Source organism: Heterocephalus glaber, unplaced genomic scaffold (assembly GCF_053883595.1).
Source record: "Heterocephalus glaber isolate CG9 unplaced genomic scaffold, H.glaber_assembly_v1.0 deba00001550, whole genome shotgun sequence".
Lineage (NCBI taxonomy): Eukaryota > Metazoa > Chordata > Mammalia > Rodentia > Bathyergidae > Heterocephalus > Heterocephalus glaber.
The window spans coordinates 4992949-5009191 of record NW_028258343.1 but is presented as its reverse complement, the minus strand read 5'-3'; the positions used below and the strand labels follow the sequence as shown (position 1 = coordinate 5009191).

The window sequence follows — 16243 nt, the reverse complement described above, 5'->3', positions numbered from 1 at the left end:
TAAAATTACCCACTGAACCAACTGCACTGGTATAGTGACATCAGCATAAAAATCACCATCACCTCAGTGGGAAAGACTGAAATATTCACATTACCTAACACCTGACTAGAAGGCAAATGCAACATCAGTTTAAATTACAACCAAACAGAGCAATTCCCCATTTACTTTTTGGGATTTAACAGAAAGTGGGCAAGGTGAATCAACACCTATACCTTGAAGGTGACAAGGGACATCATATTCAATCTCATCATGTCTTGAGGGACTTAAGAACAAAGTTCCGTCCACCAGTGGAAACTGTTCAAAGACAGGGAGTGCCCGGTGGCACAGAGCACAGTTTACAACGTTTCTGTGGCTGGCACTGAGGGCTGCGAGAATGAACTTCCGCAGATCCTCGCCTTGGCCCACGTGGGCATCATCTTCCATCCGCACATGGAAAGTGTTCAGCTTATGCCTGGGGATGTGAGTGAGGAGCTCAGAGAGGTCCAGTCGTCGTAGGAACTGTACAGGGGTATCGAAGTGTCCCCCTCTATGAACAGATAACCCAGCAGGACTGTAATCAAAGTGGGCATTTCTGAACACATGGCCCCCAGCCATGGCCTTTTTGTGAGGCTCAAGATGGATGGCATTCTTTAAGAATTCCCCAAGGTATCTAGAGGAGCGGGGACCACTGAAGTGGGCAGGAGAGAGGATGGAGTAGCCAGTGGGTGGAGACTGGCCAGGGGAACCACAAGGAGAGCGGCCACCATAGGCAGTGCCACTGACTGCCTTCTCCTGGGAGTTCTGCCGGTCCATGGAATGCCGTCGGGGGAGGTCATGGTTCAGGCTTTTCTGGGGCTTGTTCAGGGGCCTGCATTTTTTTGCCTCCTCTGTAGCCTCCCCAGGGGGCCTCCCTGTGTTTTTCTCCGACCCAGACTTCTTTTTTTTCTCATCCTGCATCCGCTTCACCTGGTACCAGTCTGTGTCCTTCTTTAAGTGGCCCTGCCCGCAGCGGCAGGAGCAGAAGCGGAAGGCCAGGTCGTACCCCTTCTTGGTCCACATGTTCTGGCGGCACTGCTTCTCGTTCCAGCTGCGGGCCCGGCCAATGCAGTTGAACTGCGCCAGGATGCTGCTCTCCCACTCGTAGAAGCACTGCAGGTGCATCCAGGTGCTGCAGGGGCAGTGCTCATTGTTGCACACCACCTTCTGGTAGTCGTCCTTCTCCAGGTCCACCGGCCTGCCGAAGCTGCAGATCAGAGGCGTGGCACAAGGGGCTTCTGGGAGAGGAACAAAGAGAAAGAGACTGAGTGCACAGAGGGCAAAGCTGCTATCCGTGTTACCCATTCACTCCAGAAGTATGCCACTACTGCAGTAAACATCAGACAGAATTCAAAACATCTGCCATTTTCTTCTGGCAGGATGCTGTTCCTAGGGCATTTATATTTGCTGATAGTCTGTTATCTGCCAAAAAGCAAACCCACAAGCTTCAAAAAGTCCAAATCTTTCACAGCACAATTTTGCATCAGTACCTATTACAGTGTGGCATAAGGTATTCCTAAGATGTGGGTGTAATGATGGATAGTTCCAAGATTTCTTTAAAAATGAATCATTCCAGGGAAGTGAGAAACAATATGAATCTACTTAACCAAGCCAGTTCTGGTGGCATCTCCAAAAGAGACCTCTAAGCCCTTTATCACAGGTTTTAGGTTGTCCTAACTCCCATACAGAAGCTATCCAACAGAACAGTGTCATTGTCAATGGCCTTGTACTCAATGGCAGGGCTGTCTGGTCATACTGACAATTGGTCTACATAGAATTCCACTGCCAAGTTGTGAAAGAAAAAAAGTTTGCTGAAAGCTCTCAGATAAAAAATGAAAATGAGAAGATATTTCTACACTGTTGTAAGCACACGACCTACACACAGGGTCCAAACAGCCAGGCAGGTTCCCAGGAACAAAGGAGAACATGAGAGCACAAAGAAGAACCCATTTCTTAAGAAGTAAACATCATATATGGAGATAACTCATAGCATTCCTGTAACTTCTCAATGATAATTCATTATCTGAGCTTAGAAACTGTTTTTTAAAACTTCAAAAAGACATGTGATAGAGGCAGTATAGAAAGCAGTGGTAGCAACCACAGGCAGAGTGGCACACACCTGTATTCCCTCCATGAAAGAAGCTGAGACTGGAAGATGGCAAGTTCAACTTAGCAAGACTCTATCTCAAAATTTTAAAAGGGCTGGGAGTGTAGCTCAGTGAGAAAGCCCTGAGCATATGCCTCAGTGCAAAAGTCCTGGGTTCAACCCCTAGTACTGAAAAAAAAAAAATCAGTAGTTTCCAGGGAATGAGAGGATAAACAGGTACAGCACAGGATTTTTAGGGCAGTGAAGCTATTCTGTATGATACTACAATGGCAGATACCTGTCATTACACATTTGTCAAAACCCACAAAATGTACACCACCAACCCTAAATTAACTATGTAATGAGTGACAATGTATGTCAATGCAGGTTCAGTGATTGTAACACACGTACTATTCTTCAGACAAGACTGTGGGAGAGCTATACATGTGTGGATGTAGGAGGGCATATGGAAACTGTTATTATAATTTTGCTGTGAGAATTTAAAACTGCTCTAAAAATTAAAATGTATTTTTAAATTAAGCGGGGTGGGGAAAGCAGGTCTAAATCCCAGTTCCATGAAGTATCAGCTGTGTAAAAGTAGACTGGTAATACTTTAGTTCTCAACTTCTCAATTACAAATAGGTATAATTATTGGCACCACCTTAAATAAGAAATGCTTATAGAAAGTTTAGCAAACTACCTGGCAGGTAGGGTTTGCTAATGCTATTGTCACCATTGTTCCTGTCATTAGCTGAATCTTTACAGCACAGCTTGGAATATTTCTATTAGTAAAAGAGGCTGTGTAATGAGTAGCTGAGAATCTAAAGCAGAAATAGCAAAACTGACCAAATGTGGGGCCCAAATGGGAAACTGAGAGTCTGGTAGTGTAAGAACAGAGCAGAGAAGGTTCTAGGCATGCCAAGGAAAGAGACCAGAGTCCACAGGCCCAAACTAGCAGCTGCCAATTATGTGGAGGAGGGGCTGAGGCCTGGAGATGAGAAGGGCACTATACAGAGTAAAATAACCCACAGCCTTCCCCATTTCACCTCTTTGCAATTCTGCAATTTTCCATACAATGTATCACTCCCCTTAAATCCCTCCTGGAACTTTTGTGCTATTTTGCCAGCTTCTCTGTTGTTCCCCTACTTTTCAAAATAAGTACTTCCTAGGAGTAGTGCTCAACATTTCTCTCCTAAGCTCTAGGCAGAAGCTAAAAATTTGCCGCACCTTACCAAGGACACTACATATTGGCATTTGGATGATTCTTTGCGCAGGGGTATTGTCCAGTGATACTATAGAAAGTTAGCATCACTAACTTTCCCTGGGTACTTCTTATGTATAGCACCCACCTACCCTCACTTCTCATGAGAACCCCAGAGCAGTTCATAACATTTTCAAAAGGCTCCTGTGCAGTACTATTCCTCCCACCTGGGAACCACTGGGCTTGATGACAGAGATTCCAGGTGCTATCCACAGGGAATTAGATGATGTCTGTTGGAAAGGCTCAGAGTTGTTTTAGAACGTATTCCCTGGTGGCTGTGTGGCACACAGGACTGGAGATAGACAAACAAGGAGAGGTCTCAGGTAGGAATGATGAGTCCCTGCACTCAGGCAGCACTGTCAGTTGCCTCTCAGCACTGAAGAGCAGAACAGGAGGGGCAGATTTGGACAGAAGATGACGATGACATTTAGCTGCCCTGTTTAGGATCTGCTGAATTGGAAGAGCCTGTACACCACTGAAGTGGAGCAAGATATGAACATGCCTGGAGCCCAAGAAGATTCAAGCTGAGAGTCACAGCCAGCAACAAAGGTAAAATCCCTGGGACCCATGAGGTGCCCAAGAGGACTGTGAGGAATGGGCAGAAACAAAAGACCAGGAAAAGAATCCTGCAAGCAAGGACTGACACTAAGAGGAGGAAAGTCCTCTACAGAGAGTGATAGGGAAGGAACCAAAAAGTCACTGGAAGTCAAGTCAGAAGGGAATTATGTGAAGGCAGTCAGAATGGAGGATTATGCAATGTCCCAGAATGCTAAGCAAGCTCAGTATTTCTCAACCTCTGCATTACTGACAAACTCATTTGTGGAGTGTACTGTACTGTACTGTGTACTGTAAAGATGTTTAATGGGATTTCTACCCTCTACCACAGTTGCCAGTAGCACTTTTCCCTCAACTCTAACATCCAAAATGTCTCCAGACATTGGCAGCTATCCCTTGAGGAACAAAATCACCCATGGCTGAAAACTGCTGAGTAAGACAAACCTGAAAAGTCCTTACCAGAAGGAGCAATGGACCATGCACTACCCAACTCAATGAAGGCATTTCCAGTTGACACAATGGAGGGCAGGTCAGCCACAAACAGTCAGGGGTGGAAAGTAAATTAAAAAGAGAAACTGTGTAGATGACTCCATGACACTCAAAATGTAACTGTGAGGGGAAGGAAAGAGAATGGGCCGGGGAGGCCCCGGGACAGCAAAGACTGAGGGCTAAGTATGTTCAAGAACTTGGGGAATGAATCCCAAAACTCCGGGCAGCTTGAAGATATAGGAGAGGGAACAATGCAATTCCCCTACTCAAAAACTCACAATTTCACCACTGCCAACTGAAAAACCAATACAACAGCCCACCAACGCATTAGCACAGGTGATAGGACCTTGTGCAAATATTAGCTGTGACGACTGAGTATTACAATTATCTCCTTCCAAGGCCTCAGCAAAATAGCTCTAAATCAACTTGTGTACCTCCATGTAGCTGATCCCCATGTACTTCCTACAAGTCTGCAATCCTCAACTCATTCATCTAAATCTCTTTTTTCCCAGGACAGAATTCACAGTATTAACTCTGCAGCCAGACTAACTCTGTTACTGGTACTGGTACCATTTGGGCTGTGTGTCCTTAGATGAGTTACTTCTCTTCATGTCAGTTTCCTTCTTATAAAACACAGCTGACAAAATTTTACATGGTTATTAAGGGGATGGGGAAAAAAAAACCCCAATATACACATAGTGCATAAAACAGGACCTGGCACCTAGCAAACCTCTGCACCTTCCACCACCCAGCTCCTATAAGGTCCACCTGGACATCAGGACTCTCCTACCCCCGCAGCTTGACCCCCCAGCATGATGGCCTGACTCTTACTGGAGTCTGTCATTTTGCCCTCTGCCAGGTGACAACTCAGGAAAGGATGCCTCTTACTCATATTTGTGCTCCTTCCTGGCACTCTCAGGCCCAGGCCTGTAATCGTAACAGACCCGCAAGCACTGAAGCACACTGAAAACAAATGAAGAGTGGTCTGAAACTCTGAGTAAATTAACTGCAGTCACCAGGGCTGTGAACTTTGGTGTCCCTTAAAATGTTAATAATCAAGGCTGGGGATTTAGCTCAGTGGCGCCACGCCTGCCTCGCAAGCACAACGTCTTGAGTTCAATCCCTGGTACTGGGGGAAAAAACGTTAATCAGTTAAACAGCTCTGTTGCTTTTATTGTCAATCCTTCAGAAGACGAGCCTTGAAGGGAATGTCTCTGAAATGTAATGATAATACCCAAAATATATTAACCCAGGACTAATAGAGTCAAATTAAAGGATGGCCTAATAATATCTTTGCATTCACCACATTCAAAATGTAAATCCTAAAACTGACTTGACATTTCTTTTTAAAATATAGATCAAGGTAGTCTAAGAAAGAAAAATCCTATTTGTATCTTTTTTTAAAGCAGCAAATGTACCATTTAATGAATATTGAGCACTTCCTACATAGCAGATCTTGGGAGCTGAAAACATCTGGGAAATTACACTAAGAGCTCTAACAGAAGTACCTGCATGGAACACAGAGGAGGTACCATAGCTCAGCCCACGTCCCTGCCCTGCTAACACTGTCTGTAATCACCACAGCCATCTCACCTGCTTCCTTCCCTCTAAGCTGCTACACTGAACCTATGGTTTGGACATAGCTGAGTACCCCCTAAAAGCTCATGTGTTGGAGGCCTGGTCCCCCACTGTGACAGTGGAAGATGGTACAGAAGCTTTAAGAGGTGGGGCCTTTCCAATGGGAAGGACCTTGGAAAGGGAACACAGCACTGCTCTCCTGAAGAGCTGTTATAAAAGCCTGAGCCTGGCCCCTGAGTTGCCCTCTTGCTTTTATGTTCAATCTTTCAGACAAATAGCTATAAAAGAAATGTCTCTAAAATGTAACCACAGTAACCTGACTGACAATGTGACACTTGCTCCCTGACATGTTCCTGCCACTGCCATCATCCCCCACTGTGCTGCAGCTAGCTGAGCAGGCTCTCTCCAGAACTAAACTGATTTGAGTATCATGTCCTTGAACCTCCAAAACTATGAGCTACATAAATGTCTTTTCTTCATAAGTAGCCTCCCTTAGGTATTTCATGACAATGATGAAAAGCTAATACAGGCTCCACTCCAACTTGCTAGGCCTCCTTGTTTACACAATAGCTACTTTGATGTGGCCTTGTGGCTAGGCCTCAAAAACAAATGTAAAGTCAAGAGCTTGTGTAATAGAATGATATTCCAATAGACACCTCACTCTGTGACACATCTCTAGCCCAAGGGTGGGGGTGCAAGGCAGGCAGGCAATTCAGAAACAAAATGATTAGGAGTAGAAAGAGTGTGAGCCTTGGGAACAGCATGGGGACTCCTGACAATGCTCTCACCTCTCAGGCAGTCTCCCTGGACCTTGTCCACACAGGAAAGGCAGCAGGAAATAATAATTGAGATGTGCCAGTTCCACGCTGACTCGCTCTCTGACGCTGAGCAGTTTCCTCACCTATAAAGTGACTATAAAAACGTTTGACCCAGGCCTGGCACTTAGTTCAGTGGTACAGCACTTGCTTAGCATGCATATGGCCCTGCGTTTTTTTAGTACTGTGCTACCAAAAAAACCCAAAAAAGACCCCAAAAACCAAAAACCAAAACACAAAACACTTTATCTACTCTGCTCAAATGTATATGGAATATGGAAACACTTCATGAGCTATAAAACTCCAAAAATCTATTCTTCTATGCTATTCTTTTTATACCTGTGTATAAAAGCAAACTCCTTCAATGTATTACTTGTTTTTCTAATGTTTTGGACATATCATACAAAGGGTGCTTAGGAATTAAGTCAACAAACAAACAATGGCATAAATCTTTTTCAAATTCTTAAGTCTTACAATTAACCAAAACATACAGGAAATGATTTTGTAACTCTAAGAAACAGTATAGTAGCATTCAAAATCAGATCAGAAACAAATTATTTGTATTACAAACACATTTGATTCCTTCCTGAAAGCTATAAACTCACAAAATGCCTAGTTCTTAAGAATAGCAGTCCTGTAGCTGGGTGTGGTGGTGCATGCCAGTAATCTCAGCAGTCTGGGATGCTTAGGCAGGAGGATTCTAGATTTAAGCCCACCCTGGGCAATTTAGCAAGATCTTGTCTCAAAATAAAAAAATTTTTAAAGGGCTGGGGATGTAGCTCACTGGGAAAGCCCTGAGTTCAATCACTAGTACCACAATAAAAAAAAAAGCTGTATCATGATCTGACACAATTAAACCTTTAATGGGAGAGGGAAGGTGAGATTTCCACATTCACTGGGGCATGCGTCACAAGCATCCCTTGAAACTTTAAACCATGATAACGTAACAAGCAAAAAGGAAAATGTTCTCTTTCAGAGTAAGCATTATTTTAAATATGATTCTCCAAGGCCTGTTTGTACAAGTCTATCATCAGGCATTTAGTACCTAGCCTCTACTTGTCTTTGCTCAAGTGAATATAAACAAGGTTCTTGTCATTCTGGGAAAATCTCATGGAGCTTCAAGTCTGGACAATAGGGGAACTAGCCAAGGTCACCCGGGAGCCTGTCCTGTCTTCCTGGCCCACTGGCTATGTTCCTTGCCCCCACTTCAAGGTGCCATACTCCCTGACTATTAAAAGGTAAGGGTCTGACAGGAGTCATTCATGCTGACCACCCAACAAACTCAAACTGCTTGACAAACTCATTCACAATGAGAAGCCCTGAAAATCAGGCATTGCAATTTTCGGGTTTTTGACTGTGAAATTAAACATTTTCACCCCTCTTAAAATAGCTGAAAGCATCCTAACCAGGTGTAGACTTGGAGGGTGGAGGAATCAGGAGGATCTTCTGACATCATAGAAGGCTTTCCAGGAAAGGCATAAGGTAAGGACTTGGTCTTATTCATCCTTGTAAACCGGTGATTGTGAAAAGCACATTAGGTGCTTACTAAATTCTTTGCTGAAGGAAGGAAAGAATGACCCAGTCACATGTAGAACTCTACGGTGACTCAAATGCTGAAGGATGGAGAAAAATGAAAGGTATGTGCCCCTGGAAACATGTAACTCAGCTGCCAGGCCAGGTAAAATCTGTCATCTACACTCAGACCAAGCCATCTGTCACCCTCACTTCCTCAAACTCACTCAGCTGTGCTTCCTGCCTTCTGCACCCAGGTAACCAAAGTGAATTTGGGGGCTTCTATTTCATTACACTGCTGATGTTTCCCATTACTAATTTTTTATGTGGATTTTTAAGTCCTGAACCCCCCCCCCCGACACACACACACACACACACACACACATACACACACACTTTTAGGCATGAAGTGCCTGACAAGGGCTACTGATCTCTAGCTTCAGAGTATGGGGTATGAAGCTACACACTCTGGAACCAGGATATGGCTCTCAGCTCTGCAACATTTTAGTCTTTGGGCCTTGGACAGGTCCCTTAGCCTCCCTGTGCCTCTGTTCTCTTACCTGTAAAATGGTCGAAATAACAGTGCCTACCTCAGAGTTGCCGGGAAGAAAAAAGGAGTTACTAAGGTAGTTCAGAGTCTGCACCTAAGCATTCAACTATAAGCAATTATTACTAAAAGCTGTATCACCGTACATCACTTGAATCAGTTCAGAGAAAACTACACTGAAAAGGTGACCAACTTCTTTCCTCCACATGTACAGTGTGCAGCACTGCAGACAGTGCGTGTTAACCTTTTCCTGTCTGCTTCCTTACACCACACACAGATACGCATGCTCCTCTCACCTGGGCCTCTTCCACTCCCAAATCCCACCCACACCCCAGGCCCATACTTACCTCTCCGTAAGCAGAGGAAAAGCAGCCCACTTTATCTCCCTCTCTACAGCCCTCAAAGGCCATACTCCTCTTGTTCTTTCTTCCAACTTACTCTTGCTCAATCATGACTTCTCACAAGTGTTTTAAGCTTATAAAGGACAAGCAATAGAATTTTTCCCCTGAACAACAACAAAAAAGCAGTGTTGTCATGCATCAAATAATTTACTTACCCAATAGTTTTAAAGTTAAAAAAAAAAAAAGTGACTTTCACATTTTTCTTCTTCCACCTGGTGAAAGAGGGTTTCCTCAGCGACAAGAAATAAGTACCTTGTTATAGGTCTTTTCCAACCTAAGCCATCTTTTTCAAGCCTGGGTAGCAGGAATTTTATTAATGAGATTTGGTCCTGAAGAACTGACAGAATTTAAAATGGATTATCTCATGGTCTGGGGGTGGAGTTCGAGGAAAACATGCTCAGAACACATAATATGCAGATACTGTGTTGTATCTGTGGTTTACTGGTGCTTTTTAACTGCACTGACCTTACAGTACTTCTCAGTTTTATCTCATAAAGTAAGTGTGGCATGTCACAGTACCTTTCATCTCATCTTATCTAATTTCTGTTCTAAAGATACTGATTTAGGGAATATTTTTTCAGCACTAGTATTAGCTCACTTGGACAATATTTTGAAACTTATAAGTATTTTCAGTTGTAACAGTGAATGTCAAAAAATAACACTGATGTTACCAAAATCCTTGAAGATTTTTTTTCAATAAGCATTCACACAACATTGCCAACAACTGCTACTAACAAAGATTAGTAGATATTTCTGTCTAAGAAAAGGTATTCCATTCAACCCAGCTATTCCCTTTCTAGGTACCTTCCCAAAAGAGTTAAAGGTATCCTATTATAGTGATACCGGTATACCCATGCAGCACAACTCATAATAGCTAAATTCTGTAAATAGCCTACATGTCCATCAATAAATGAATGGATGAAGAAAATGCGGTATTTATACACAATGGAATTCTATACTGCCATAAAGAAGGATAAACTTGAGTCACTGTAGGAAAATAGATGCACCTTGAGAATGTAATGTTAAGTGAAATAAATCAGACACCAGCTTAAATATCACATGACTTCCTCTATATGAGAAATCCAAAGTATAAATAATTTAAAGAGCAAAATAAAAGACAACAGAAAACAGGGAGATAAGATATTTTACAAATGGGAAGGGGATCTAGAGATAGAGGGAGAGGGAGGTGAGGAGAAGGGGAAACAAAAAGAATTAAGATGTGTTATGTACATGTACCAATTCCCTGCGATGAAAACTACCATTATGTACTGTGAATGTGTATTAATAAACAAATTAAAGAAAAAAGGCAGGGCCACTAGGTAACAACATATTTTTATAATTCAGCTGAACTGCTAGCTTTGTATGAGATAGCTGAATGCATAATTTGGAAGAATATGTTCACTGACTCTTTGTACATAATGTGACACTTTTATCAGTATTATTTATGTGTCATTATTTTAAATTTGCAAAATTACATTTGCAAATAATGGGATCACATTGTACTAGAAAAATAAATTAGCAGGCTACCTTTTCTCTGGCTTGGAGATTTAGAGCTTGAAAGTACTAGATCCTTGAAAACTACACAGCACCCCAGCATCTACATGTACTGCAGGTACTTGCTCTGAAAGGAAGGTAGATCTAGCTTTAGGAGCTCTAGGGACCAAATCACAACACTGTAAGCTAGGAACTGGATTACATATATGTGCAAGTGATGGATGTATATTTCAAAACATTTTGTTAAGGAAAAAAGCTTGACTTTTGTTAGCAAAAATATACAAAATTTGGCCAAAATCAAAATTCATATATATATATATATATATATATATATATGATTCCCATTTACCACATACATTACAACTTAACAACCCCAAACGTACCTACTTCTGTCTTAATGAGCACCAACATGGCATCTAGAGCCCAAAGGCCATAGTAAGGCTGGAATCCCAATGATTGAAGCTAAAGACTGGAGATACTACCTCTTCCCTAGGCTGTCCAACAGATAAAGCATATGTCTGCATGATTAAGTGGCAACCTGGGTCAGCTGCAGACTAGCCGCCTGTCAGGGAATACAAGCCATTCACAACTCACTGCTGTTCAATTTCTTTCAAAAACAACTGAGAAACAACTATGTAGAAACATCTCATAGACAATACGATGTCCACACATTCCTCTGGATCAGAACGCCAATGGGGCAGTTTGGCCTGCAGAGCGTCATCTTGACCCAGTCCAGGGTTTGATATCAGATGCAACTGGGAATGCCTTTTATATACAGCACGCAACCTCCAAGCAGCCAGGCCTCCACCTCAGCTGCTTCAGATACTTACTCATGTACCATTGCCCTGGGCTTGGGACTCCTGTACAAGATAAAATTTACCCTTCAATTAAGTCAGACGGCTGAAAGTTGGTTACCTACATCACACTGTTTCATCCTCTGGAAAGACTGCCTAATAAATGTGTCTAACTTATGAAAGAATATTGTCCTGGACATTTCTTAGTGTTTTACAAATCCTTTAAAACAATTAAGCAACTGGGTCATTTTTTCTTCTTCTTCTTCACTTGATAGGCATACCACTGCTTCTTTACCACTTCTCTGTGCTAGAACCTGAAAGCTGAATTTGACACCTATCTCTTGTAAGGACATGTATCGTTTGTCCTAATTTTACTGGACCTAATATTAATATTCTCATTTTATCACTTATCTTATAATATTATCTGTACTTTTTTAAAAGACAGTTTAAATTAATTTTGAAACGAGGGTATTAATAAAAACAAAAATCTGTTCATCATTTCTTAACTTTTAAATCAGTTTTGCCAAGTACACATTAAAGTCTGTACTTGATGGGTGCCACGGTTACTGGCACTCACTTCTGAAGTCAGCCAGAGAGGTGCTGCTTGGCCTTAATGAAGGTTCAGGGAACAGGACTCCAGTGCTAGGATACATGACTCACATGAGTAAGATGGGAAACAGAAAAAATACACAAACAAATATTTAGAAACAGTAAATACTGATAACACTCTACACAAATGTGACGACAACAGCATTTCCTGTTTCCCCCTTTCTCTTCTAGAAGGAATCAAGAAACATCAGAAGAGGACATGACAACATTAAATTTCTTCCATCATCACAACTGATCATGAATGCAGTAAAAGTCACCTGCAAATATTAGGGATTTGAGGCTAGATTTTTTAAAAATCAGCATGTGCTGATACGTCAACTCAACCCCAATTTACCAGTCTGACACATAAAATCACTTGATTAGAAGTTGAGAGGCTGGACCAGGGATTTAGTTCAGAGGCACCACACCTGCCTCTCAAGCACAAGGTCCTGAATTCAATCCCCAGTACCAAAAAAAAAAAGTTGAGAGGCTAGAAGTGTACCTTAGTGTAGAGCACATACTTAAGGCCCTGGGTTTGATCCCCAGCACCAAGAAAAAAAAGTCAAATACAGGATAATCTGGGTACTTGACTATAGGTCACTAGAGATAAAAAAGTATAGTATGTATAATAATGTATAAAAGTATACTACATATATTCTCCAATGCTTTAAAACTCCAATTATAAAGATAAACCATACAGGAAGAATTTCAAAGTAGTCTGTATAATTCAGTTTTCTTTTTTGGTACCAAGGATCGAACTCCAGTCCTTGCGCTTGCGCAGCAGGTGGCGAAACCACTGAGCTAAATCCCCAGCCATAATTCAGTTTTCTTAGCAAGTTTGTTGTAAATAACTGCCAAAGGAAAGATCCTTCAAAATTTCCAAGATAGTAGTAAACATCTTGACAAATGTATGGCTTTTTAAAGTTATCATTTAATAAGAATCCTGTTCTAGAACATAAAATTAACACTTGCTATATAGTAGTCTGTGTCTAAAATGTCTCCCAAAGGTCCATGTGTTAAAGGTTTGAACTCCAGCTCAGTCTTACTGGGACATGGTGGAAAACTTAAGAGGTGGGGCCTAGTGAGAGGTCTTTGAGTTACAGGGACAATGCCCCTAAAGGGGACTGTGGGACCTCAGCCTCTTCTCTTTTTTTCATTTACCAGCCATTAAGCGAGCATTGCTTTGCCACATGCTCCCACTGTAATGTGCCACAGGCACAAAGCAACAAGGCCATCTGACCATGGACTGAAACCTCTAAAACTGTTAACCAAAATATACCTTTTCTCTTCATAAGCTGGTTATCTCAGGTATTTATTATAGTGACTTGGAAAACATTATAAGGAAAATACATATTGTCTCTCAAAATATCCTAATTCCAACCAGATGTCAACCAATGCAAGCCAACTCAGGTAATGCTATAAAGAACGGCTATGTGCCCAGAATGAAATTTAGTGTAGGGGATGCAAATGGTGGGAAAAAATAAATAAATAAAAATTAAAAAATAAAAAAAAAATATATATATATACACACAGACACACACACACATATTGCCCTATTTTCCTACCTGTGTATGCCTCATACTTTTTATTGAAAACTATGCTTTAATATAAGGTAGAAACTTGTTATGGCTTGTGTCTAGATGTCCCCCCAAAGCCTCATGTGGTCACAGGTGGGGCTTTTTTCAGAGATGTTTCTATCTAGACTGTGTGAGACTGGAACTGATTCATGGTGCAATGCTAGTCTCAAGAGCATTAGGATTAAGGGTGTGAGTGCTACCAGCCCTAAGCAATCCAGATAAAAGGGGCAGAAAGATGCTATCAAATCCCTTGGTTTTGCTGTCTTCTGCAATGAACTGTCTCTCCTCTGAGAAGCCCCTCTCCCATGTGCCACTGTGCCTTGGAGCCAGCCACCTATGGATTAAAACCTCTACAAACTGTGAGCTAAATAAATCTTCCCTCCCTTAACTTGTGGGTGTTGGGTATTTTGTCTTAGCAATGAGACAAGTAACTAAGACAAAACTGAAAATCAGGCTCCCTTTCCTCCTAAGATTTGCTGTTATTGCTATTTTTTGTTACTCACATTAGTGACTTTCCTGAACTAATTCTTTAAAGTCTGCGTTTTTTGTGCTGTGCAGTCAGTGAGGTTCTGGTCAGTTAGCTCAATGGTCAGCTAATAGCTGGAGAAAGATTTCCTTAAATGACTTGATCAAATAAGAACCAAAACTTTGCAGAAGAGCTGCATGTGTACATTGGGGCATGCCTTTGAGAGGCTTTGGCAGTTTACAACTGTTTTAGCCTTTACCCTCTCACTTGGGTAGAATTCAAGGCCAGCTAGAAGTAAGAATTAGGGCTTCCTAAGGTCTTTCCTAGACACGCTCACTGCTCTGCCCATGGTCATGGCTTTCTATACCAACAGGAAAGTATCAAAGATTGCAAGGCCCCCAAGACATCATTTCCGAGATTTCTTTTTTAAGTTTCTTGGACTACTTTTTGTTTGCCCCAACTACTATTGCTGCCTACAAGTAGCTGCAATGCTGAACAACTGTTGGTAACTGTTTTCAAAAGACACCCTAGGAAGAGTTTTCCACCAATGGATGACAGCTGATTCAGGTCAAATAGACAAGCTCTACAATTGAGGCTTTTCCAAGGAGCTTCTAGACAAGTCAAATAGTGACAGTTCTCTGGGCCTAACACTTTTAGAGAAGCCTATTTTTCACTCTCCCTAACTATAAGTTTTGAAAGCTACCTTGGAAGTGAGGGGAGGGAATGGAAGTAACGCATGTCAAAACACAACATTAGCTGTTCTTGCTATGATTCAGCCATTTCTCTTGATAAACACTCTGGGAATTACCACAGGATTGCGGTTAATTTCCATAGTTTAGAAAAGTTGATCTTGATTTTTGCCAATGCTCTCAATGCTTTTATGAAAGAGCAGATTCCTGAAAGTCCTTATTCTGCCATTCTGAAAGTCCTTCTTAATATATATTTAAGTGTGTGTGCCCAAGTATGTGTACATTTTGCTATAGAAAAATATGATAGGATGACCAATACAGGATTTTCAAGCAACACAATACCTTGCTTGAATTCTCAGTAAAAAACTAAATTCTTAATAAAAACTAAATTGAAACAAAAAAAATGTAAAATTTCTATTATTTTTAAATAGACGATAATGGTCATGAAGTTACTATAATTCAGATTCTGTTTAAATACACACAAATTACAGTTTATAATGAACTGGAAACGGCACTTTCTGAATCTATTTAAACTTTTGAAAAACTAAGTGTGACAATTTAAAATGTACTAGAGTGGAGGGATACACAAGTGAAATGTGTGATTACCATCTCAAGCATTCTGAAAATTAGATTATGACCATGTCACACAGACATTCAGAAACCATACAAACTCAGCTGGAAGTCCCACACCCTTAGGTTATATTCAAGGAGCTCCGTAATTAGGCCCCAGTCTGCCTTTTGCACTTGATCACCCATCAGGCTACGTGCAAAATATCTCTGCTTCATCCTTGACCCCTCTCTATGGCTTCCATGCAAAAATCAAATGAGAAGGGAAACAACTGAACACCAGTTAACTGAAGCCCACAAGTACCCCACACATCACCTCAAATTCACTGGGTGTTTAAAAATCATTTCTCAAATATTTTTTAGACATTTTCTCTATTAAAAATATGACATTAAGTTCTACACATAACGTTAGTGCTTACAAAAATATTTTGTCAACTTGTATTAATTAGTGTAGGAGCTACAATAAGATCACTTAAGCATATGGGCCTTAGTTTTAACCTCCTTATGCTATTTTAGCATTAAAGACTGCTACAAAGTGAGTAGCAAATTGAGTAAATGGCGATTATGTCCAGTTAAACATGTTTTTATGCTTAGCGAAGGGTTTAAATGCAGGGATTTTTACTCAGGCAAGCCACTCTATCCAAATAAATATGGAAGCTTCACATACCAAAACAAAAAAACAACACAAGAACCCAACTAGCTCTTCAACTATATTTAAAAACTTGGTTTTTCAACATTGTCTCATATATATTCAATTTCTTCTCCTAGACTCACTCTTTTCTTATTTTCAATTAAAACCCACAAGCCTA

General features: G+C 41.2%; 1 protein-coding gene across 2 annotated transcripts in view; it reads right to left on the bottom strand.

Moving 5' to 3' along the window:
• Window positions 1-16243, bottom strand: part of Heca (HECA ribonucleoprotein granule regulator) — a 51184-nt gene that overhangs the window by 17285 nt on the left and 17656 nt on the right. For both annotated transcript variants that reach the window (XM_021259335.2, XM_004846055.4), the window contains exon 2: window positions 213-1253. In XM_021259335.2, coding sequence (XP_021114994.1) covers window positions 213-1253 — 1041 coding nt within the window. The remainder of the gene's footprint in view (window positions 1-212; window positions 1254-16243) is intronic.